Source organism: Brassica napus, chromosome C7, assembly GCF_020379485.1.
Source record: "Brassica napus cultivar Da-Ae chromosome C7, Da-Ae, whole genome shotgun sequence".
Lineage (NCBI taxonomy): Eukaryota > Viridiplantae > Streptophyta > Magnoliopsida > Brassicales > Brassicaceae > Brassica > Brassica napus.
In genome coordinates this window covers 7510014-7534738 of record NC_063450.1, presented here as the reverse complement: position 1 = coordinate 7534738, position 24725 = coordinate 7510014, and the positions used below count along the sequence as shown (strand labels likewise).

The 24725-nt window shown below is 34.1% G+C and overlaps 2 protein-coding genes across 2 annotated transcripts; one reads left to right on the top strand and one right to left on the bottom strand.

Annotated features, from left to right (window-relative positions):
• Positions 1 to 275: 275 nt before the first annotated feature.
• Positions 276 to 4747, top strand: LOC106396881 (AT-rich interactive domain-containing protein 3). The gene is given in 14 exon segments (XM_048762300.1): positions 276 to 472; positions 932 to 2675; positions 2677 to 2750; positions 2821 to 2860; positions 2950 to 3002; positions 3069 to 3114; positions 3252 to 3344; positions 3446 to 3553; positions 3644 to 3698; positions 3792 to 3852; positions 3945 to 4011; positions 4093 to 4143; positions 4231 to 4323; positions 4403 to 4747. Coding segments are annotated over 13 exon segments (2574 nt in total). The 5' UTR covers positions 276 to 472; positions 932 to 944; the 3' UTR covers positions 4505 to 4747.
• Positions 4748 to 5665: 918 nt separating this feature from the next.
• Positions 5666 to 7738, bottom strand: LOC106395255 (protein HIGH ARSENIC CONTENT 1, mitochondrial). Its single transcript, XM_013835763.3, has 6 exons — positions 7522 to 7738; positions 7350 to 7430; positions 7170 to 7243; positions 7010 to 7080; positions 6102 to 6155; positions 5666 to 5997 (listed from the first exon to the last, which is right to left on the bottom strand). The coding sequence occupies exons 1-6, from the start codon at positions 7674 to 7676 to the stop codon at positions 5875 to 5877; spliced, it is 558 nt and encodes a 185-aa protein (XP_013691217.2). The 5' UTR covers positions 7677 to 7738; the 3' UTR covers positions 5666 to 5874.
• Positions 7739 to 24725: the final 16987 nt, after the last annotated feature.

The following is a 24725-nucleotide window of genomic DNA, read 5'->3' as shown; positions in this document are numbered from 1 at the left end:
TTGAAATTTTTAATATTTATATTTTATTTTTTTTAAATTTGAAACTCTATCCTCAAAACCTCATCTCTTAAGTTTAAACCTTAAGTCTAGATTAGTTAACCCTAAAATATAAATATATTTTTAGTCTTTAATAAAACTTTTTTTAGTCATTTCTTTTATTGAAAATTATTTTTCTGACAAAACTTAAATCATAGGGAATTTCTCTTTAAAGTTTAGTGCAATTTTCAAAAACATTAATGGAAAAAATATATTTCGACAGCTTCTGAAAAAGAAGTTATAAATGTTGAATATCGTCGGCTTAAAAAAAGTAATGCTGTTGATCGGGCCGAGAGTAAGCCGAAGCCCATGAACCCAAAACCTAGAAACCCCGGTTCTAATTGAAACCCTCGATTTGCTTTGTTCCAATTTCGATTGAAAAGTGGGGTGGTATTTTCAGGAGGAGGAGGAGGAGCTGCGAAAATTCTCTTCCGAGGTTCGTAAAGTTCTCTTCCTTTTGTTTTAAATCTGAAATTGACTGCATAAAATAGATAACCTTTGATTCCAATTTCGACTTTTGTTAGCATGAAATTTTGTATGAATAAGTCTCTTTTCACTTGTGTTACTGTTAGGCCTAAAATGCCTTCGACTTAGTTTCTTTGTTTGCTTTTGAGTTTTGCTCTTTTATGTCTGGTTATGCTATGTTCACACTGATGTTTGATAGGTTCAGAAACACGATTCTTCATCCTCATTTAATCTTACAACACTAAGTAAGAACCAAACGTATCATCAACTGGGGATTTGTTGAATTGCTCTCACAAATCCCTATACAACCAATGATCAAAATACCTTTAAGCTCTTGTTTTGTTATTTTTCTTCTACCTGATTCAATTATGTTTTGGGGTTTATCTTAATTATGAGTGAATTGGTATTTGATAAAAGTTTCCCTGTATAGGAATGCTGTTGAAATGGAGAATATAACAGAAAGGGAGACTGATAGAGTTGGACAGGACACCAATAAGGAAATTGAGACTGAAGAGCAAAGTCTAGATAATGTTATGGAAACCGATAAACAAATTGCGACTGAACAGCAAAGTCTAGATAATGCTGATGATAAGAATCCAAAAGAGACAATAGGAGAGGACGATCCTGAAAGTGAACATAAGGATTCTCCTCCTCCCATGCCCATGGTCACTGAAGAAGGTACCAACGATGATGATCCACCAAAGATCGATGATGAGAAGAATTCTCAATTAGAAGTGAACAGACATCCAAGTCCTCCTCCTTCTGTGGAAGACACTTTAGAGCAGAACATTGCGTCCAACAAAGTAAGTTCGGATGTCTTGAGAAATGGCAGAGATTCTGACATGGTTGACGAAGATACTGCAGTTGTCCATGAAGAAACGACCACAGTACCACTCTCGGAGGACAAAGGATCGCCACGTCATCATGCTAATACTGTGACGGAGGAGGAAAAACCTGCAGAAGAACATGATATGACATCCTCAGGAGAACAAAACGAGATTACAGTCACTCCTGATACCAAACTCTCGGAAGACAAAGGATCACCGCTTCATACTGCTGATACTGTAATGGAGCAGGAGGATAAATATGAAGAAGAACATGACATGTTATCCTCAGGAGACCACACCGAGATTGCACTCTCACCTGATACCAAAGTCTCCGAGGAGAAAGGATCACCGCTTCATCATGCTGATACTGCAACCGAGCAGGACAAAACTGCTGAAGAACATGACATGACATCTTCAGGAGAACATAAAGAGTTTCCAGTGATTCCCGATACCAAACTCTCGGTGGACAAAGGATCACCGCTCCATCTTGCTAACACTGTAACGGAGCAGGACAAAACTGCAGAAGAACTTGACATCATATCCTCAGGAGAACAGAAAGAGTTTCTAGTCAACTCTGATACCAAAGTTTTTGAGGAGAACAATGACAAGATAGACGAGGGCGAGGCTAACAATATGAATTTAGCTGACGATGGAAGTAGGCCGGTAGATCATGATCAAGGAACCACAACGGAGGTTGAAAAAGGGCTAGAGGTGCCTGGTTCTGAGACCGTATCAAAGCTGGAGGATAAACCATCCGAGCCTCTCATAGAAACCACAGTGAATGTGGAAAAGGAGCCAGACATGCCTGCCACTGAAAATTTGACAGAAAATGACAAACTCTCTGATGTTTTGGCTGCTGGAGTTTCAGGAGACAGTGCCCAGACTTCATCTGATCATAACGAAGTAGTTGCTACACTTGAGGCTGAACCTATAGAAGACATGGAAATTGATGTACCTGATTCTAAATTGGTCACTGATGCTGGTATTGACTCTACTAATAACAACGATGTGAATGTTGACGCTCCTAATGCTGAAAAGAAAGATTATTCTATAGTATTAGTACCTGAGAAAAGTGATACTGAAAATGAGAATGCATCAGTGAGACTTGAACCTGGTCCTCCTTGTGTTGTCTCTTCGGATACAAAGGGGTTAAGTGGAGGCTTGAATAATGGGGTCCATAAAATAGGTCAGCCATCATCTGGTTTCGATGGGACCATGAGCGCAAATCAGGCAGCACCTGGTTGTGATGGGACCATGAGCGCAAAGCGCTCCTTCCTCTTGGATGACGCGTCGGATGGCAATGAATCTGGAACGGAGGAGGATCAATCTGCTTTTATGAAAGAATTATACCAGTTTTTTTAGAGAGAGAAGCATGGACTTTAAACCTCCAAAGTTTTATGGGGAGGGACTAAACTGCCTTAAGTAAGCTTGCTTCCTATCTTTTATTTAGATTGTGAAGAGCTAATTATCCGATTAATTTCTTTGGTGCAAGGTTGTTTAGAGCTGTTATTAGAGTGGGTGGTTATGACAAGGTACGTCCCACTGTCAATGCGCCTGATGAACATTCATCCTTTCTTTGGTGATCCTCTTATATGATTAGTTTATGCTTTATTCTGAACAGGTTACTGGATGCAAACTATGGAGGCAAGTAGGAGAGTCTTTCAGGCCCCCAAAGTTAGAAGAATCTTTTTGCATATTCCCCAAGAAGTTGCTCTAATTAATTGCTTAATTGTTTTCCAGGACATGTACAACAGTGTCATGGACTTTCAGAGGTTTTTACGAAAAGGTGAGAGCCTATATGAACTCTCTTTTGCTTCAGTCCTTCTGAAACAAAGTTTAAATGTTTGAAAACTGTGAATCCTCTGAAGATATATTTTTTCTTAAGGTCCAGTAACATCTTGTAATCGTTTCTTCATTCTTCAGGCTCTTCTTGAATATGAGCGGCATAAAGTCATGATGGGTGAACTACAGATACCCCTTGCTACTGAGCCAGAACCGATGAATATTGATAATCAGGTAAGATCCCTGACTATCATTTCATGCATCTGTAGTTTTTGTTTGGTCTTCTTCTTATGATTAATGTTTGTGAGTTTATAACTTAACCTGATGTCTTGTAGGCTTCTGGATCTGGTAGAGCGAAAAGAGATTCAGCAGCCCGTGCTATGCAAGGTTGGAATTCACAACGTCTTAATGGAAACGGTGAAGTTAATGACCCTGCAGTTAAGGTCCGACAGAATCATGTTACCGAACATATCACATTCACTCTACATCTTTGTTGCCGTCGTCTGAACCAAATAGTGTTTTGTAATTTGTAGGATAAGAATTTAGTTCTTCATCAAAAGCGAGAAAAACAGATGGGAAACACCCCTGGTATGAGTTCTGTTCGATGAAGAAGTCTTTGTTCTCATTTGTATTATTGAAGCTTTGCCTCATTTTAGTACGTACTTGTCACAATGTCATCAGGTTTGCTGAAACGCAAGAGGCCTTCGTCTACTGAGCATGCCATCCAAGTGTCTAGACCTATGTATGGTTTATTAGTTTGTTGATCATGACTTTTCAACGTGTGACAATATCACATTTGAATCCTGATTCTGTTTTCCCGCTTTCTTTTTCTAGGTTGGATGTGACAGTTGTTGATGTTGGACCACCAGCTGACTGGGTGAAGATTAACGTACAGAGGACGGCATGTTGCTATCTTACAAATCTGAGCAATCCACCTACCTTGTTTTATGTATTAATTAATAGTCTCTTCCAATAACTGCAGGAAGATTGCTTCGAGGTGTATGCATTAGTCCCAGGACTAGTCCGTGAAGAGGTTAGCTCTCTCACACACTTGGAGTAGAATCTATGTACATACTCGTTTTGTGTACATGTGAACTTATCTTGGCAAATAACAACACAGGTCCGAGTCCAATCAGATCCGGCAGGACGGTTGGTAAAAAGTGGCGAACCAGAGAACCCTATGAATACATGGGGAGCTACTCCTTTCAAAAAGGTAATGTTGCCAAGAACATAACACATTGTTACAGGATTTGATTGTATAGAATGTTGAATGACATTTTGTTGAATTGCAGGTGGTTAGTTTGCCGACAAGGATTGATCCGCATCATACATGGGCTGTGGTAACCTTAAACGGGCAGTTATTCGTCCGTGTGCCACTTGAGCAATCTGATTAGACACGGTTTACAGTTTTAACAAAGCCTTTGAAGATTTGAGACGCAGAGATAAGAATGGTAGAGAGTCTTTTGTTTGTATATTTATGATTGAGAACATGACACACAACTTGAGAGAGCCCATTTTAGGATGTTTTAATTAGGCCATCTAGTTCATGGTCTCTCTTCTCTTTAATTAGATCCTTAAAAAATCACCATAGATTTGTAGCACACGTTATTTAAACCTTTTCTACTTTCTTTTCCACATTGTGGGCTTGTCTTGTTTCTCCATCCAATTGATCCAAAATATCTAAATGATCTATTTGGACGTCAGTTGGCATTGTTCATTTTTCTCATCAAGATGGTTTATTTAGATGAATTATCTTAATGAATTACTATTTTTTATCTCTCTTTTTATCTAAATGAGTTTAGTAAATAAAAGATTTATATACTTTTGTTTTGACTTAAATCATATTTTTAATTTATAGTTAACTACACTATTTTTTGTTATTTTATCTAAAATATAGTTGTTGTCCAAAAATATAATTTTACAGTCTTTGTAGAAAAATGCATTTTGTGATTTTGGTGAAATATAATTTTTCATTTTTAGCAAAAAATCAGTTTTTGTGAAAATACTTGCAAAAGTTTACGGTTTTAGAGGAATAATGTACTTTTACAGTTTGACAGTAAATGCATTTTTGTGAAAATAGGATTTATAATGGTGTCCGGAAAATATGTTTTGGGATATTTGCGTATAAATGTGATTTGGCGGTTTTGCATTAAAACGTGTTTCTGCGGTTTTGGTAATTTTGATGGGAAAATACATTTTGCACTTTTATTGAAAACTATGATTTTGCGGTTCCGGTGGAAAATATGATTTGATAGTTTCTGCGAGAAAATGTATTATACGATTATGGTGGAAAAAATATTTTTGTGATTTTGACCGAAAATTGCATTTTGGCAGTTTTAGTAAAAATGTGTTATATAGTTTTTTAAGAAAATATATCATGATTATTTATTTGTATAAACCTTGTTCTAAATATTTTGTTTAGATATGGTAAAATTATTTTTTGTTATTTTGGATAATTTCATCTCTATCAAGATGCACTAATTTATGCTAAAATTTAAAATCCTAATATTTATGCTAAAATTTAAAATTCATTTGGATGGACCACTGATTCTCACTTTAACATAAAACAAACATTAATATTATCTCCTTCCAGATTGATAGACAAATGAACATGCCCAATGTAACACTCCATGCAAACAGCTTCATCGAGCTCGAGACAAACTTAATACAACACCACAAAAGCACTTTCAAATATTTTTGCATCAAACCGATTATATATAAAAGATAGAGATGTTTTAGTGAATTATAACAAGACTGGGCTGGTTTAGTTGTCCTTAGGGCGGAACTTGCAAGCGGTCTTGAGCTCCGCGGCAGGTTTATCGCCGGCGAAACCAGCGTCAACCCAAGCCGAGTAGCCTCCCTCCATGTTAGCCACATGCTCGTACCCCTGCAGAGTATTGACATACGAATATATAATATAACTTATATAAGTACGATGAATATTTGTGTATATAAAAAATAAATGTATATATTGTTGTTGAATAGACTCACCGCATTGAGAAGATCGACGCAAGCACGAGTTGCTCTTCCTCCAGAATTACAAGCCTTAAAAAATAGTATTAGGAACATTTTAGATGATTTTAGAGTATCTATAGGATATTTCCAGTGTTTTTAAAACCGGACCGACCCGATGGTTGGACCGGGTTCGACCATGAACCGGTTGTATAGCCGGGTTGGTCTAGTAATTGGTTCGACCATGAACCGGCCACATAGCCGGATTATATTTCAAAGTTATTAAACCAATAAAAACCACTAAAACTATCAAAAATCTATAAACCATCCATATAAACAAGAAACTAATTTATATTTATAATATTTTATGTTCAAAATTGATTTATATTTTAACTATGCATCATGTTTACTAACATTACTTTTATATTTACATACTAAAAAATATTAAACCATATTATTGAACCAGGTTTGAACTGGTCGAACCATATTGAACCGTGACCCAAAATATGTATAAAAACACTGGATATTTCATAAGAATTGTATTCCAAGAAATATCCCTAGAAATCAATCTTAACATCAATTTCTATCGAATACATAACCAGTCATCACTTATTACATTTTCCATTTTCTTTTTCATCTCTCGGTGTAAGCCATTATATTGTTTTGATCCTAATGTCCATTTTGAAAATGTTTTTTATAAACAGAGGCAAATTCTTCATTTGTAAATTGATCAATTTCAATGAAATAAGCATTGCCTTCTCTCTTTTTTTGTTAATTTTCCCTCTAAAAGTTGGGTTTATATTTCTGGGGGCTTTCCTAATCTTGTAAAATAAAGTTTAAGACCACACACTTTTTATCAAAAAGATCAGATATAAAATTATCTTAACTAAAAAATCTAAATCCAATATTTGATAGAAAAAAATAGTCATGAATTAAGTGAAGCTTACCACGATCAGATTGTCATCTTTCTTGCAAACCGATGACACTTGCGGAAGGAAATCCGGATTTACAATCCTACCTACAAACCATTCACAATAGTTTTTCTTTTTAAAATTTTATTGTCAGAACTTTTGCAATATGGCATTCTGCAAAATTTTCAAAAATTACCTTCATCTGTTTTGAACATGTAAGGTATATTCAAGGCATCATCAAAGTGGCTCTTTGCGAATTCTTCGTTTGTCCTAAAATCACCCATAAAGATCAAAAATTATTTTTATATATAATTATAATATAAAACATGTATAACTAGAGAAGGATAAAATGAAATAATATATATTTTATACTAACCTAACATCGAGATATCTATGATGGCCAATGGTAAGCAAACCTTTTGCTGTATAGACATCAACACTTTCAACATCTTCAAAACTGTACAAAAATGAGACAACAGAAATCTAAGACTCAAGATAGATATATGAGCATATACATACTTAGGATAGAGATTTGATTTTATTCACACGTCTTTGTGTTTGTTTTCTCCATGGGAAAGCCTTGAAGAGATGTCTTGTTAGATCTTCTTTTGTGGGGGTCTTCTTCTGATATGATAAAGGTTGAAGAAAGAACATATGAATACGACTTAAAAGAATACGGCTTAAAATTATACAACTTGATCATGTATATGTTAATTTATTCAATTATAAAGTGTAACAAATAAGTTGACCAACTATTTTTTTATTGGGAAAATTGTTTTTTAGAGCAAAAAAATGATAACTATGTCCCTTTAGACTAATCTCTATTACTTTATGTCCCATTAGACTATTTTTTTTTCAAAATGGTAGTAATGCCCTTAAAATTGTAATTTTTTAAATAAAATAAATAATGAGTTCGATCATGCAGGATCGATCGATCCTGATCATTATGCAGAACAAAAAAACGGGGAGTATATACTGATCGACCTGGTCCATTTCACTCGATCGGCGAAGGTCGATTTATATAGATCGATCTCTAAATATAGATCGATTGATCTTGTGCCTAGGAAAGTATCCCGAATCGATTTTTTGGTTTTCTTCGATTATATCCGGATTGATTCTCACTTGATTTGAACCGACCAAGCATGATTTCAACTCTTTAAAATCAATTTTTTTTTGGATGAAACCCATAATTTCTCATCTCCTTCACGAATAAGGGGGGAGAAAATCAAAGTATAAACCCTAACTCACTCAATTTCACTTTGATTTGGACGATTCTTCGGCCTAACCCATACGATTTTGTGAGCTTTTTACGAATCGATCACTCTTTAGTTTGTTCTGCAAAGGTATGAAACTCTATCTCCACTTCTTTCTAGAGTTTGAAAATAGAAAGGTAAAAGGTAAATTTTTTGAGTTTGTTAGGATGTTTAGGCTTCAATCATGTGTTAAGGTGATGATTAGAGACGATTTTGTACACAACCCATGGCTTAAATCATATTTTTTGGATAGATTTAGGAATTTTAGGTTTTGTTTTTAGGAAAAAAAATCAAAACACCAGAAAATTGGAATTGATATAGTGAAAATGCTAATTCTTTTAGGTTTTGTTGACATTGGTTATTGATAGAGTATTAAGAGACATTATTTAACTGAGCTGTGATATTTGTTATTAATAGCTATTGTGTTGTATTGTATTCAATTTTCAGGTATGGAGTTGGAGTTGCCTAGTCGTTTATACGGTGAGGGTTTAGAACCTCAGGTTAAAAAGATTAATAACAGCTGCCGACTAAAACTTCTCGAGTTGCTGAAGGAAAAAATGGAGCCAGAATTCGATGAAGTTATGAAAGATCTCATTTTCTCGCATATCATGGTTATCCAGAAGAATGATCTGAAGTTTTCGGCGAGGTTGGTACACTCTTTCTTGTGTAAGGAGTTGATGACAAGCCACTACAAGAAAACACGGATTTACCGACTGTTTTTCCCGACCACAATTGCAGTCGCTAAATTTACGGACTGATTAGCGACTGACTTGCGACCAAAAAATAATCAGTAGCTAAAGAGTCGTTAAGTAAGGACTACGGAGTAACGTCGCACTTTAGTTGTAAATTAGCGACTAAAGTGTAACTAATATGTAGTCGGTAAATTACAGTCGGCAATTGGTCGCTAATTTAGCGACTGATTACCGGCTGAATATGTGGGTGGAAAAACAATCGCTTTTCAGTCTTTAAAAATCGGTATAAAACACATGAATGTCGTTTTGGAGGTATGTATACCAAATATATACGATTGAATATATCAGTCGGAAAATCAGTCGAAAATTAGTCAAAAATTAGTCAGAAATCAGTCGGAAAATATTACCCTAAACATAGATCTCATACCCTAAACCCTAAAAATGGTTTTAAACTCCAAATTTTAAATATAAACCTTAAAACTATAAACTTTTCACACTTTAAATCTTAATCTAAACCCTAAACAACATTTCTCAAAATCCTATATTATAAATACAAACTCCAATTATAATATTTTAAAACCTAAACTCCAAAACTTAGATATAAAGTTTAACATCAAATCTTAGATCTATAACCCAAATACTATACACCAAACTCTAATCTCTAAACCTAAACCATATTCTCCAAATCACAAATAGCAAATCTTGAATTTCAAATTTAAATACAAATCTTATATTATAAAACACTAAACCATATACTCCAAATACTATAAAGTAATCTTAAACTTAAAAATTGTTCTTTTAATAATTGATCTCAAACCTTAAAATTTAATTCTTCACACAACCAACTCTAATATTTCATACTCTAATATCTAATCCTAAACTTAAACTAAAAATGGATTTTGAAATTAAATTTTAAATTTTAATCTAATTTCCAAATAATATACAATTCGAAACTTTAAACACCAAACTTAAATCCAATACTCCAAATCATAAATTTAAACACAAATGCTTGATAATGTAAATGTATAACTTAATTGTTATAAAACAATTAGTATAATAATATAATTACAAAATTTAAAACAATATTAAATGAAATATATTGAATTTTAAGTTAATTGGTTAATCTTTAATAACCATATGTTGATTTTAATATAATTACAAATGAAGCTTTGTTTCCCTTTGTCTTATTAGTTATTACTCAATATTTAAAAATTAGGATAATATTTTCTGACCATTGATTGTTTTGGATCTGACGGTCTTTGTTTTGGATCTGATAGTCTGAGACTAATCTTTTTTCATTGGTTGATATCAAATGGCAAGGATTGTGTTAGATTCAATAACAACCATTGATTAAAGTTTAATCAAATGGTGGAGATTCAATCTCAACTTTATCGTTTGTTTTGTTCTTCTAGACTTCTACCCACCACAAAGAAACATCTAACTTGTTTTCTTTTTGTTTTGAACGACACATCTACTTGTTCTCTTCATTAAGATAATTGTCAGACGACGAAAAAAAACTCGTCGTCTTCACTATATTTTGTTCCAGTGTCAGACTTCACTTTGCTCAACCCACGGCGTCTCCTCCCTTGCTCAACCCACGGCGTCTCCTCCCTTCTCAACCCACGGCGTTTAGACAGAGAAGAACCCACCGTGGCTTGACAGAGAAGAACCCACCGTCGCTTGACAGAGAAGAACCCACCGGCGCTTGTCAAGAAGAACCCACAGGCGTTTCACAGAGCGTGACTGGAGACGGAGAAGACAGAGCAGTGTGACCGGAGACGGAGAAGACAGAGGAGGAGGAGGAAAATGGCGGTGGCAAATCTCGAGCTTCTCTCCCTCAGTCTCGGAAACAAAGAAGACAGAGGAAAAGGACGACCGCGGTGGCAAATCCCGAGCTTCTCTCCTCTGCGTCTCCGGTTATGCTCTCCGACGTTGCCGCTGCGTTTCGCCTCTGCTCACCTTGCCGGCTATGATGGAGAAGACAACACGCTGGGCTGAGGAGATTAGGTCTAGTTTTTTTTAATTTAGGTTTTGGTTAGGTGTGGTTATGTAAACCGGTTTAGAAAGATCACTAATTGTAAACCAATTTTAATTTCTAAATAAAAATTTATTCGGTAAAATTTTAATTTTGTAAACTGGTTTAAATGAATAAACTAAAAATCCGATTTTAATTTTAACCAAATATATGCATAAATATTTTTTATTTATATTTTGTAAATATATATATATATATATATATATTTGTAAATATATTTATAATAGTAGTCGCAAATCAGTCGCTAAAGTGGTCGCTAGTCAGTCGCTAAAATTAACGACTGAATAACGACCACTTTAGCGACTGATATATTGGTCGTAAATCAGTCGGTAATTACCGACTGATAAATTTAGCGACGAGCACTATTACGACGACATGAATCAGTCGTTAATCAGTCGTAAAACTTGATTTACCGACTGATTTCCTACTAATTTTGCAGCAAGAAAACACTTGTTTTCTTGTAGTGAGCAAGAGACATGAGAATCATGCTGTCACTGGTCTGAAAGTGAAGCGAGAGAAGAACAGTGGGTTAGTGACATGGAAAGATGATGATGGTTTTTGGAGCAAGCAGATAAAGACAAATGAAAAAATAAACTTGCAGATCATAAAAAAGAAGCATTTTGAAGAGAGCAATACTTTGACTTGGGTTGATAGGGTGAGACTGATATATCTTTGCGTTATTATGGGTGTGGTGATGGGGAAGGATGAGAAGGTGAATTTCCCGCATCTGTACATGAAATGTGAACAATTTGATTGATAAAAAAATCTTTGAGAGTTAAAAAAAAAACAAAGAACAAAGGATGAAGAGATTAAACCAGTAGATGTAAAAGGTGCTTTGATATATTTTTTTTTTTTGTCATCGATTTTTACAGATTCATATAGACTCTGTAAACCAAACTGGACGATCTGCATCCATGTGGACAACGTAAGACGGTTGCATCCTAGCTCTACGGGCTAGACTATCCGCCATTGCATTATGCGTCCTTGGAACATGGATAATTTTTGATCAGATGAAACTCTCTTTCAGGGTCTTGATATCTTCCAAATAATTTACAAAAGCTGGTCATTCTTCTGGTTCCAGAACCATCTTCACCAACTGAGAACAATCCGTTGCAAACGTAACCTGAAATTGACGTAGGTTTCTCATACATTCCATTGCCCAGAATAGCGCTTCCATCTCCGCATGAAAAAGAGAAAGGCTAGCCCGAACATTCCTTGCCTCCAACAGACCATCAAATCCTTCCAGCGTACTAGTACTAAAAGGAGAAAGGTGCTTTGATATATAAGACATAAAATTCGTTGAATATCGCAGTCACCTTTTCTCAATTATCCAATAAATTATTACTTGTTTGAACCTGATACAATGCAATTTTCCTATTAAATATGTCATCTATAAATAGCTTAGTTTAAATATTTATGTTGACTATAATAGTAAATAGTATTAATCTAATGTACATGAAATTTCTATATTAAAATATTATCTGAGAGGTTACTTTTTTATATTTCGTCTTTACGTCAATTCTTGAGATAATTAACTGGAAAGATAACTTTAGTGAACTCAAAATTATATCGAACTACCATATTAAATTTTTTTATTGATTAGTTAAAATTTAATTTTAGGTTTGTTTTTATACTGTCCAAATTACATATATAACACAAAGGAAATATTTAGAAAATTAGATGTAATATTATCTTATGTAAAATTAATTTCATAAAAGAAAATTTACAAAAATAGTTTTATATTTTTAGTAATTCAATTAATTTTTTTTTTTTAAATAATCTCAAACAACATAATATATTTAAAAGGAACTAAATATATTACTATGAATTTATTTTATCAGATATTACAAAAATAATTTTACTAACACTAACTGAGATATATTTTCTAATTATTACACGTATTAATTAAGATTAAAATTTTAAAATAAACTAATATTAATTGGTTATAGTGATTTAGTTATTTTGTAAAATTAAATATTTAATTTCGAATTGAAATTATATCATGTTTCTATTTGTCTCACAAAACAATATAAACAAAAATATACTATTAAAAATATATTTTAAAGTATAATATAACTGAACTATATGCAACTAACAAATTTAGACAAATATTTAACCTATTTAAAACCAAAAAAATTATTATTCACTTCAGATGAATAAATGAATTCGAGTTATGGGTTAATATACTAAAATGTTTTATACATAAACCACATATATGTTATTAAAATAATAACATAATATTATTTTAGAAATTCATTTTTCATAGTCAGAGTACAATTACATGCATGATCTCTAGAGAATTACCTAATATTTATTTAATTAAGAGATGTTAAAATATACTGATGCTTTAAGGTATATAAAAACTATATTTGTAAAAACTAATAATAGAATTTTAACTATATTTAAAGTATTGTTCGATACCTTCAATTTTGTATAACTGTTTTACTTAATATAAATTAATTAAAATAAAATCCTAAACTCTAAGTAATAACAATAATACTGGATAGAAAGTATCAAAATAGCTTACTGTAAACCATAATATACATAGTTAGATTTTGAAATCTTTTATTCAGTACTAACTTTATTATAATATATATATTAAAATTTTAAGCCTTTAAATAAAAAAAGTATAACTACTCTATGATTAATTCATTTACTTACAGTCTCCATTTCATTTTCAGTTTTAAATTAATTTAATATTTCATTTGTAAATTTGATATATAAAATATAGAAAATATTTTTGTAATTATTAGATGCAAAGAGTTGTCCATTAAATATATAAATTACCGGCTAAACATTATATTTAAAATAATTCAATTTTTTTTAAAAATTAAATATTATCTTATCTATTTTGAAAAGATATATGTTTAGGTGTTTATATACATATTAAGAAAAATATTATTCTTTTTTAGAAATGTATCATATTTATGACTTACTATTTCTCACTTTTAAGACGATATAATTTAATGAACATTTTTGTCTCAAATCTACAATTTAACCTACTCTAATAAATATGCAAAAAAAAAATGTATATCATTGAGTCAATCTCTTTTCTAAACATTGATTTTTTGAAGCGGAATGAGTTTTATTTTTTAATTTTTAAACGTTAACTAGTTAAAATTTTGTACTTAAATAAGAATAAATACAAAATATGATTAAATGAGTCTTATTAAGTGATGAAGTATACTTTAAAAGTTAATTAAATATATAAATATTAATTGATTTATTTGATATCTTTTCAAAAAAGAATTAAGCTTTTGCCACAACTACCCATGACGTTCCATTGGTCGTACACGGCGTATAGACCAGATATCTCCGCCTTATCATTTACCAATTTGGGTAGATCTCCAAGGAGTAGTTGATAACCTACGTTACATGGAAACGGAAGCGGGTACGTGGAAGCGGAAGCGTACGGAAACGCAGAAGCGAGATTTTTAAAAAATTTAGGAAGCGGGTACGTGTTGGAAGCATATATCTTTATGTATATATATATATTAAAATATAAGAATTTGTTTTTAAAAAATAGTACTAAATATTATATGATATAAATTTAAAATAAAGTATTTATTCATTTATAATAATTTTGAAATAATTTCATATTAAAACTGTGAAATACAAATAAATTAAGTTTAAAAGAAATTATTATATTAATTATTTTTAATATTTCATAAATAATTGACACAATATATTTGAATATACGATGTATGTTTAATAAAAATCTCAATACATAAAGATAATTTATAGTATTAATTTTAATATTTTAATATTTATATTCTCTCTATTCATTACAGTTAAAATTTGGATTTTAAATAAATTAAAAACTATGATTATATTTTTTTATTGATATATGATATTGTATTTTTTTGAAAAGAACGGAAGCGTAATTCCAAAATGGAATCATAAGCTTCCAACGTGTTTTTAAAGAGAATATTTTGGAAGCGTTTTGGAAGCGAGATTCCGTAAGTTTCCACAAGGTTCCGATTCCGATTCCGGTTCCGAAGCGGGAAGCGGACGTCCGATGAAGCTTCCGTGCAACGTAGTTGATAACCTATTCACTGAAAAGGGACTGAAGCTTTTTGGTGATCAAACGAGTATCAGTAAATTTAATTTGAATTTCCAAATTCATAAAATACGCGAACCAGTCCCATTCAATTTCATAGTCTCAAAGTGATTGTATTCTTGTTTCTCTTGATGTAATTTCTTCTTTGTGAAGACTGAAATGTAATTCAATGCTACCCGTGCATATATTAATGCAATTTGAGACCAAGTCCAGAACTGTCAGAATAACAACAAGATCTCATACAAGATATGGTCAAGTGTTATGGCATGGGCATTAGCAACCGTCTAACTGGGGATATGTCATCCTTTTGCCACATGCAAAGTTTTAAAGAAGGCCACAGTATCAGAACCTTCGGCTACTTACACTAAATCAGATAATTTCTTCTGTTCAATTTCATCACAAGAGACTCCACTAAGATTCTTCCTGCGATTGACAAAACGTTTTCAAAGTCCCTTGGCTTCTTTAAGTTCTTTCAACTCAGCAAATCCAGCCAGATACAACTGAAACAAGGGAAGACTTTAGAGATCAGAAATTCAAACAAACTCAAGATGCATTAACACCATATCTTGATATTTACCTGCAATGCCTCGTCCAACACCTTTTTATTTTCAATCAACTCATCCAGTTGAGCGTAATACTCCTGAAACAGTGAAACATGAGAAGACATTACATTGTCTTTTCAAGAAAATCAAACAACTTTAACACCACCTCTTGCTTACCCCTGATAAAGACTCCGCCTGAGCCAAAGACTGCAACATGAGAAACAAAAATCAGTTGGAAATCAACTTTCTTTCAAAAACACCATTTCTTGCTTACCTCTGTGGCTTCTTGAAGTACCCTTTCTGGATTAGGGAATAGAACACCATCTGAAAGAAAAGTCAATAAAATGCATTGATCAAGCTTCTTTCCCCAAAAATCTACAAGTCAATAACCAATAACAGCCACATACGTGTATGGAATCCAAGAGCAAAAATTACTGATCCCTTAAGACCTCCCCAAGATACTCCCTTCTGCAAAACTTTCCAATACATCATCAGTTGATGGTTTATCAAGATCAAGCAACAAAGATGAATACAAGAAGAAACTGTTACCTTTAGAAGATTAGAGCCCAGTAAGATTCGAGGCATGATGTTCTTGATCCCCTGAAACAGAAATTTCAATAAATCTATTGTTCTTCAATAATATACATTTGACTGTATTATCAAAAACAATCAACAGAACAAGAAATTTCCATGAGTTTCGTTTCATACAACAGGTAACATTTCAAAACCAGAACACACTCGTTATCCATGAAAGAAAACAAAAAGACATAACTTTCGTACGGAGTATTGTTTCTTCAGAAGAAAAGCACGAGTTTTTAAGCATTTAGCGATCTTATGGGGTATAACGGGAACTAAAGAAGCCTACACAAAACAACCCAGCAACAAAATCGAACACAAACCCTAAAACACAAATCGCACAGAAACCCTAACAGCAATATAAACAGTGTTGACTGCTAAAAGAAACCTTTGCTTGACGTAGAGTTCCTGTGCGAAATTTGACAGTTCCTCTTCGGTGTCGATTTTAAGGAAGACGGAGCAAGCAAACATGGGTGAAAGGGTGGAGGAAACATAAAAGAGAAGCAAACCGGATTTGGTCCGGTACGATTTAATTTTGTTTGGTTTCTCTCTTGCCACTGCTACTAGAATTAGGTCTAAGCACACTGCAGTTTACTGTTCGGTTTCGGCTCGTATATTTTGTTTTTCGTTTTTGCGATTTTTGGTTCTAGAAATTAAAAAACTGTTCAGGTATTTACAAAATCTTGATTCTGTTTTGGTTTGGTTATTTTAGTTTTTGATTCAGTTATTTTGGTTTTTGGTTTGGTACGGATAGTAAAGACGGAAACATGCTAATATCCAAAAAATAATTGGATCCAATCTGGTTCTGGTATTCGAGCAATTTCAGGTAATATAGGTAAGAACAGCAGATAATTCGGGTTTTTCAATTTAAAAATCGGGTAATTTAGGTGATTCAGATAAAATATCAAGTAATTAAGGTAATTTTTAATATTTTGGATAAAATAATATTTGGGTAATTCAGTTTTTGGATAATTAGGTTTATAAATAATATTTTTAGAATATTTAATTATTTAGAAATTAAGTATTGTTAATTTTCTAGGTATATAATTTGTATTTTAAAAATTCGGATACACATTCGGTTCTCGGTTCGGTTTCGAGTTTAGTTTTGATTATTGGTTCCAAAGATATATGATCCACTATGTTATTTATGAAGTTCAGTTACAGTTTTGATTTTTTGGTTTGGTATGGTTCGGTAATTTCCGGTTCCGAATATATAAATGTGTCCAGTCCTATCTTGAATATTTTTTTAAAAAATGTATATACATATTTAATTATTATTAGGTTTATTTATGACATATTGAATTAAATTCATACAAATTAAGTAAATAAACACTGACTGTATTTTTCTAAGAAATTTTCGAAAATATAGAATAATCAGATTTTTAACCAGAAGGTTGTATTTCAGACTTATTTAAAATTTTGGAATTTAGGTGTTGTTTGTTTAAGTATTCACTTAGATTAATCTGTGAATCGATGTTCGTTTAATATTTTTTTCCTCCATTTTGATATTGCATGACGGTAATTGCAAATCTTTTCTCACAAAATCTTTGATTATCCGTCCTTCCAGATTGTCTCTATCCCCTAGAAATGGTATCCATAAATCCTTCTTGTCCAAGTTATTGTTTGTTGAATCAAAATTGGCTTTTTTATATTTTTGTTCTTTATGGATGCTACCACTGATCTATAGTCCGAACTTACCATTTCTAAAAATTCAGTGTAAGAAAAAAGAAATAGGTCATGTTAGTCTTCATTAGCTAATTCGTTATCCAATCTGCATATGATCATTTGTTTTTCTCCTTTTCCTTGCTATGACATCATATCCCCACAGATGGGAACTCTAGGAGACCAAAATTCCTTATTGTGTTGTTAAATAAGATTAATTTGATGCATGCCTTAGAGGTTTTCCATGTTTTTCATGATTATCGGTGATCTCATTTAATTCACCAATAATGAGCCATGCTATGTCTCATCAATCTATATCGTGTTAAGTGTTCTCATGCGTGATCTCTAAGTTTCGTAACCGGGTCACCATACACAAAAGAAATTAATATTTTTTCCTCTCAGTTACTACCTCGATATCAATGATTCTATTGCTTACAAATATGATATAGACGTTGAGAATATTTATAATATATAGTTAAAGTTTCAAATAGTCTCACTTGGGTCAAATGTATAAACATTATCAAACTCGAAATGAAATTGCAATTGTCGTACGAAACTGAAATATCGTTTTTTCTGATTTTTTTTTGTCATCAACATAAACAGACTATGAATACTCTGCAAAACAAACTGATAGCTCTGTATCCATATATGAACGACAAAAGATGGTTGATTCTTAGCACTGCGTGCAAGACTATCTGCCCTTGAATTCATCGTTTTTAGTATATGAATGAGCTCTGAAGTGTGGAAACTTTTTTTCAAGATCTTGATTTCTTCCAAATAACTTGCAAAATCTGGCTATTCTTATGGTTCTAAAACCATCTTCACCAATTGAGAACGATATGTTGTGAATGGGGACCTGAAACTGAGGTAAATTCTTCACACATTTCATTGCCCAGTAAACACTTTTACTCTCAAGTGTTTCTTGCCACCAATAATCCATCAAAACCTTCTAAAGTGTTATACCAACCTTGCCCCGAGTGTCTATCTTTGTCTTTCCATGATCCATCCGTGAAACACCATATGTCCGGTATGGAAGGTAAGGTTGTGGTCTCGATCTCCCTATTTTGGGAAACCCTGTTTATAATTGTAGAATGTGCCTTTACCCAGAGTAGTGATTCCGTTTCTGCCAGTTTAAGAGTGTCTCTTGAATCAATGTCTATGTTGGTAAAAACCTTATTATTTCTTCCTTGCCAAATACACCAAAGGATCTATGCAAATTGACGATCTTCCATCTGCAACAAAATTCTCCAATACAAATGTCCATATATATGACCGCTGGTGGACATTCAAAAACATATGGTTTACTGATTCTTTTGGTTCTCCGCATCATGCATAGCATATATCACTTTGAATTCCTCGCGTGCGTAAATTTTTCTTGACCGCTATAAATCTTAGATACTATTTTTCTATGATAGGAACAAAAATTCAGCTTTGTTTGGTACATAACTTCCCATAAGTAGCTGATGGTCCAATTACTTCCTAGCCCTTGACAGTTGAAACTTAAATTCCGCATTTAAAAGTCTGTGGAAATGCTTTGTTGAGTTTGAATATATCCTATGTTGCCTTATCGATCCAATCTCAACCCTCTTCATTTTGTTGACACACTTTTGTGATTGCTATAAAATATGTGTAAAGTGATAAGCTTTTTGACAAGAAACCAGAAAGATCATCATTTTTATCGTAGTTTGTTTGTGCGAAAACCACCAGTACAGTCACTTGAGTCATGCAGACATGCAAGACTGGTCTATGAAAACTATTTTGAAACATTTGAATGGGGTTTCCATTTCATAGGGACTCCATTTAAAAATATATGTATATATATATACATTTTGATACAGTAATATAAAAGTAGATTAAAAACAAAATAAAAAGTGAAAAAAAATACTCTGTAAAAACGACTAAAATATTAGATGTTATAATATTATGAATCAGCTATAAATAAATATTATAATATGAAAATTATAAATTTTAGAAAAGAACAATTTATTTATAATATTTATAAAATATTAAATAAATTATAAATATTTTATTTTGAATCGAACTTCAAAAATGTGGATTAGTAGTACCATAATTTGCCTCAAAGATCATTCCACACTCCCAAAACAATCATGTCCCTTAGAATCTATAGTCCCGACAAATCATTTCCCTTGACAACATTAAAGTTATATCCAAACCTCTGTCTACCTATTTTCACGGTTCCAATAACAAAAGAGTAAACCCATTCAATATCTTCAAACTTATTGTCATGTAACAAACATGTTGTCCTCGAGACTGAGTAATTCTCTACTTTTGTGTATGAACTACCCTTGAATTGAAACACCAAAAATACCTTATCAATAAGATGATTGATTACTATGCTCGCATAATACTGCCTCATCTCATGCACTTTCACTACAAGAAAACAACGATATTCTGACGGACATTCCGACGGAAAATGAAATCCTCGGAATATACCGAGGAATTTCCGAGGAAATTCCGAGGAAACACAAAATTGGGTTTCCTCGGAATTTCCTCGGAATATACCGACGGAATTCCGAGGAAACTACAGTCCGTCGGAATATTCCGAGGAAAACTGTGTTCCTCGGAAAAAACCGATGAATTCCGAGGAAATATTATAGCCGTTGGAGAGCCGTTGGGGGATTTTACAAAATTTCGAGGAAATTCCGACGAACTAGTTTTGTCCGTCGGAATTCCGTCGGAATTTCCTCGGTATGTCGGCAGGATTTAAACTATAAATACAAGCACTCCTCTTCCTCTTCATTCACTTCATATCTTCATCCTCCCTCTTACTCTATTTACACACGAATTTGATTCATAAAAAATATGTCTTCTTCAAATTATTTTCGTTCTTGGATCGATCGACCTCATTTGGATCCGAACACGAGATTGCTTACGGAAGAATACCAACGAGGTATAACTGAATTCATGGGGTTAGTTCACCGACAACCGGAAGCAAAAACAGGTATGTTAAGATGTCCTTGCTCTAATTGTAAAAATAGAAAGGTTATTAAAGAGTGGGATGTTTGGACTCATCTATATTTGAGTGGGTTTACACGAAGTTACAAAATTTGGTATCATCATGGGGAAACTGATTATGAACATGGTAGTACTAGTGAACCTCAGCCAGCGGTTAGATTAGAAGAACCAATTAGAACGGATGTAGATTATGGTGTAGGTACTGAGCAGATGGTAAATGATCATTTTAGAGGGGAAGATTTACCCAATGCAGAAGCTAGGAGATTTTATGATATGTTGGATGCTGGAAAGCAACCATTGTACGAAGGTTGCAGAGATGGTCATTCAGCTTTATCATCTGCTACAAGATTGATGGGCATTAAAACAGATTATAATTTGGCTGAAGACTGTGTGGATGCGATTGCTGATTTTGTAAAAGGTATTCTACCCGAGGATAATGTAGCTCCTGGTTCATACTACGAGGTTCAGAAACTCGTAGCTGGTCTTGGTTTATCGTATCAGGTAATAGATGTATGCAGCGACAACTGCATGATTTATTGGAGGGTGGATGAACAGCGGGTTACATGCAAATTTTGTGGAAAGCCTCGTTATAAAGATACAATTGGAAGAGTTCCAGTGCCATATAAAAGGATGTGGTATTTACCTTTGACGGAAAGGTTGCAGAGGTTGTATCTGTCTGAACGCACAGCGCAACCAATGAGATGGCATGCGGAGCACTCAACAGATGGTGAGATCAGACATCCTTCAGATGCAAAAGCGTGGAAGCATTTCCAATCAAAGTATCCCGACTTTGCGTATGAGAGAAGAAATGTCTACCTTGGATTATGTACTGATGGTTTCAGTCCGTTTGGCAAGAGTGGAAGACAGTATTCTCTATGGCCCGTCATTCTTACACCATACAACCTCCCCCCAAACTTGTGCTTGCGACGAGAGTTTTTGTTTCTCTCGATTCTCGTTCCCGGACCAGAGCATCCTAAGAGATCACTTGATGTGTTTCTTCAGCCACTAATATATGAGTTGCAACAACTATGGGCTCAAGGTGCTGAAACATACGATGTTTCGTGTAAAGAAAACTTTCAAATGCGGGCAGTACTAATGTGGACAATAAGTGATTTTCCAGCATATGGTATGTTGTCTGGATGGACAACGCATGGAAGGCTATCATGTCCATATTGTCAAGATAACACTGATGCTTTCCAACTAAAGCACGGAAGGAAAACGTGTTGGTTTGACTGTCACAGGAGATTCCTACCACCTGATCATCCATATCGTAGGAGTAGGAATTTGTTTACGAAGAACAAGAGGGTGTTTGACAGTCCACCTCCGGAAATTTGTGGGAAAGATTTGAAGATACAACTAAGAGATTTTGGTGCAGAAAGGACGCCAGAAGTCGGTGGACATGAGCGTTTTCCGGTAGATGCTGTTGGAGAACTACATAACTGGCACAAAAAAAGTATTTTCTGGGATCTGCCATACTGGGAGGATCATCTGCTAAGGCATAATTTAGATGTCATGCATATTGAGAAGAACTTTTTTGACAATCTCATGAACACGATCCTTAATGTTCAAGGTAAAACAAAGGATAATTTGAAGTCAAGACTGGATTTAGTCGATATATGTGCTCGTTCAGAACTTCATGTTGATGAGAATGGTAGGGCTCCTTTTCCCATATACCGACTTGATGCAGCGGGAAAAGATGCGTTCTTTGATTGGATTTCAAACGATGTGGAATTTCCAGACGGTTACGCATCAAATTTGCGTAACTGTATCGACAGAAAGGAAGGAAAGTTTACTGGCTTGAAAAGCCACGATTGCCATGTAATGATGCAGCGCCTCCTTCCGTTCGCCTTCAAGGAAATATTACCACGAAATGTTCATGAAGCAATTGCAGGGATAAGTGGTTTCTTCCGCGATTTATGCACGAGATCAGTGACTCTTGAAGGTATTGAAAATTTGAAGACTAACATAGCCGTGATTCAGTGCAACCTTGAGAAGATATTTCCTCCCTCATTTTTTGATGTTATGGAGCATCTTGTTATTCACCTGGCAAGAGAATTGGAACTTGGTGGTCCTGTGCAGTATAGATGGATGTATCTGTATGAGCGGTATATGTTCCATTTGAAGAAGATGGTGAAAAATTTAAGTAGGGTGGAAGGTTCTATAGTCGCACAGATGATCAATGAAGAAACTTCAAACTTTGCCGAGTACTACTTTCCAGCAGAAGTTCAGACCAAAAACAGAAGACCTGCTCGGCATGATGATAGAGGCGAACGGGCAACATATCATGTTACGGTTCCAGACATTTTCACAGACGTTGGACGACTTAGCGGAAAACCAAAGGACCGTCGACTTACTGAGCAGGAGCGCAGTCATTTGCAAACATATTTGCTCACCAACTGCGAAGACGTTCTTCAATATGAGAGGTAAATAAATGAGCTTACAAATTTTTATTTTAACAAGTTGAAATTTAAATCTTAATTAATTACATTATTGTCATCATATACAGGATTTTCATGGCAGAAAAGCGGTTCGAGTATAGATACGCCACAGAGGACGAACTAGAAGAAATGAAGCAGAGAGAATTTACTGGATGGATGTTTACTTATGTGAGTGCTTTAAACAAATTAAAATATATTTTATCACATATTTATACTAATTCACATTTATTGATATAATATATATATATGTGCTATTAATAGGTGTCTGCTGGTTTGGCCAGAGGTGAAACATTTGACGATTGGATACGTGAGATGGTCGTTGGACCAAACTTTGTTGTGAAGTCATATCCGAGATTTTGTACTCGAGGATATGCATTCACAACTCAGAAGAGGAGACGTTCGAGTACGACTTATGATGCTGGCGTTTGTTCTGCATCAGGAGATGATGTATACTACGGACACATACATGAGATTTTGGAAATCAAGTATTTGGGCATGGTTGGATTGCGCTGTACTGTTTTCTATTGTGATTGGCACGACAACACCCCAGATCGAGGTGTGAGAACAGATGCATTTGGTGTTACATCAGTAAATTCGAGGCGAAAGCTGCAATATTATGATCCTTTCATTCTTGCTTCCCAGGCCGATCAGGTAATTAAATGTTAATTATTCAGAATGATTCATCATCATGTGTATTAATTTATAATTTTTCTAAATGTTACAGGTTTGTTATATCAAGTACCCCCGGGTAAGGAACAGAGATGATCCATGGGTTACTGTTACAAGACTCAACCCGAGAGGCCGAGTTCAGGGAAGTTCTGAGCTGGAAGACCCACTACAACCAAGCACATCCGGCAACTGTAGTGCAGCAGAAGATTTAGCTGGAGTTGGCCTTGTAGTCGATTTAACCGACTTTGGAGAGGAAGCCGTCGTTCACGTAGAGGATGAACCAGTAATTGGAGAGTTTCACCAAGATCCAGATTCAGATTCATCTGGTGATGATGACTCGGAAACAGACTACCATTGAACTTTTTTTTTTTTTTTTTTAAGAAATACCGAGGAAATTCCGAGGAACACTTGATATAACCTCTTTCCTTGGATAATAGTTATTTGGTTTATCTAGCAAGGCAAAGCTGAATACGAATTAAAAGCTACACAAAACACAACCAAATAAAACAAAGAAACCATGTAAAAGAAATACGAACTCATAATTAAGAAACCTAAAAAAAAACTCAGTTCAAAATTAACAGAAAATAAGACCATAAAACGTTAGAATAGAAAAGAAAATAAAATAGCCGGTGATAGCTCCTACTCCTCGTCTCCTGCTCCAGATGTTCCTGCATCGTTGGGTCTCTTGGACCTCTTTCTTACCCTGTGTGTACCACTCGAACCCGAACCAGAGCTGGATGGAGAGTTGTCCCGATGAACTACATCATCCTTTTGGCAACGACACGGCCTGATACGTGAAATGGCAGCCCAGATCTTGTGTAGCATGTCGTTGTTTGTCTTTATGCTCTG

What these genes read in the sequence shown, in the direction of transcription:
- LOC106395255 (XM_013835763.3), bottom strand. Translation starts at nt 7,676, where the DNA reads ATGATCAAGTTGTATAATTTTAAGCCGTATTCTTTTAAGTCGTATTCA. An exon ending in CATAGATATCTCGATGTTAG is followed by an intron (nt 7,244 to 7,349) that starts GTTAGTATAAAA and finishes GGGTGATTTTAG; the next exon opens with GACAAACGAAGAATTCGCAA. An exon ending in GCGTCGATCTTCTCAATGCG is followed by an intron (nt 5,998 to 6,101) that starts GTGAGTCTATTC and finishes AATACTCTGCAG; the next exon opens with GGGTACGAGCATGTGGCTAA.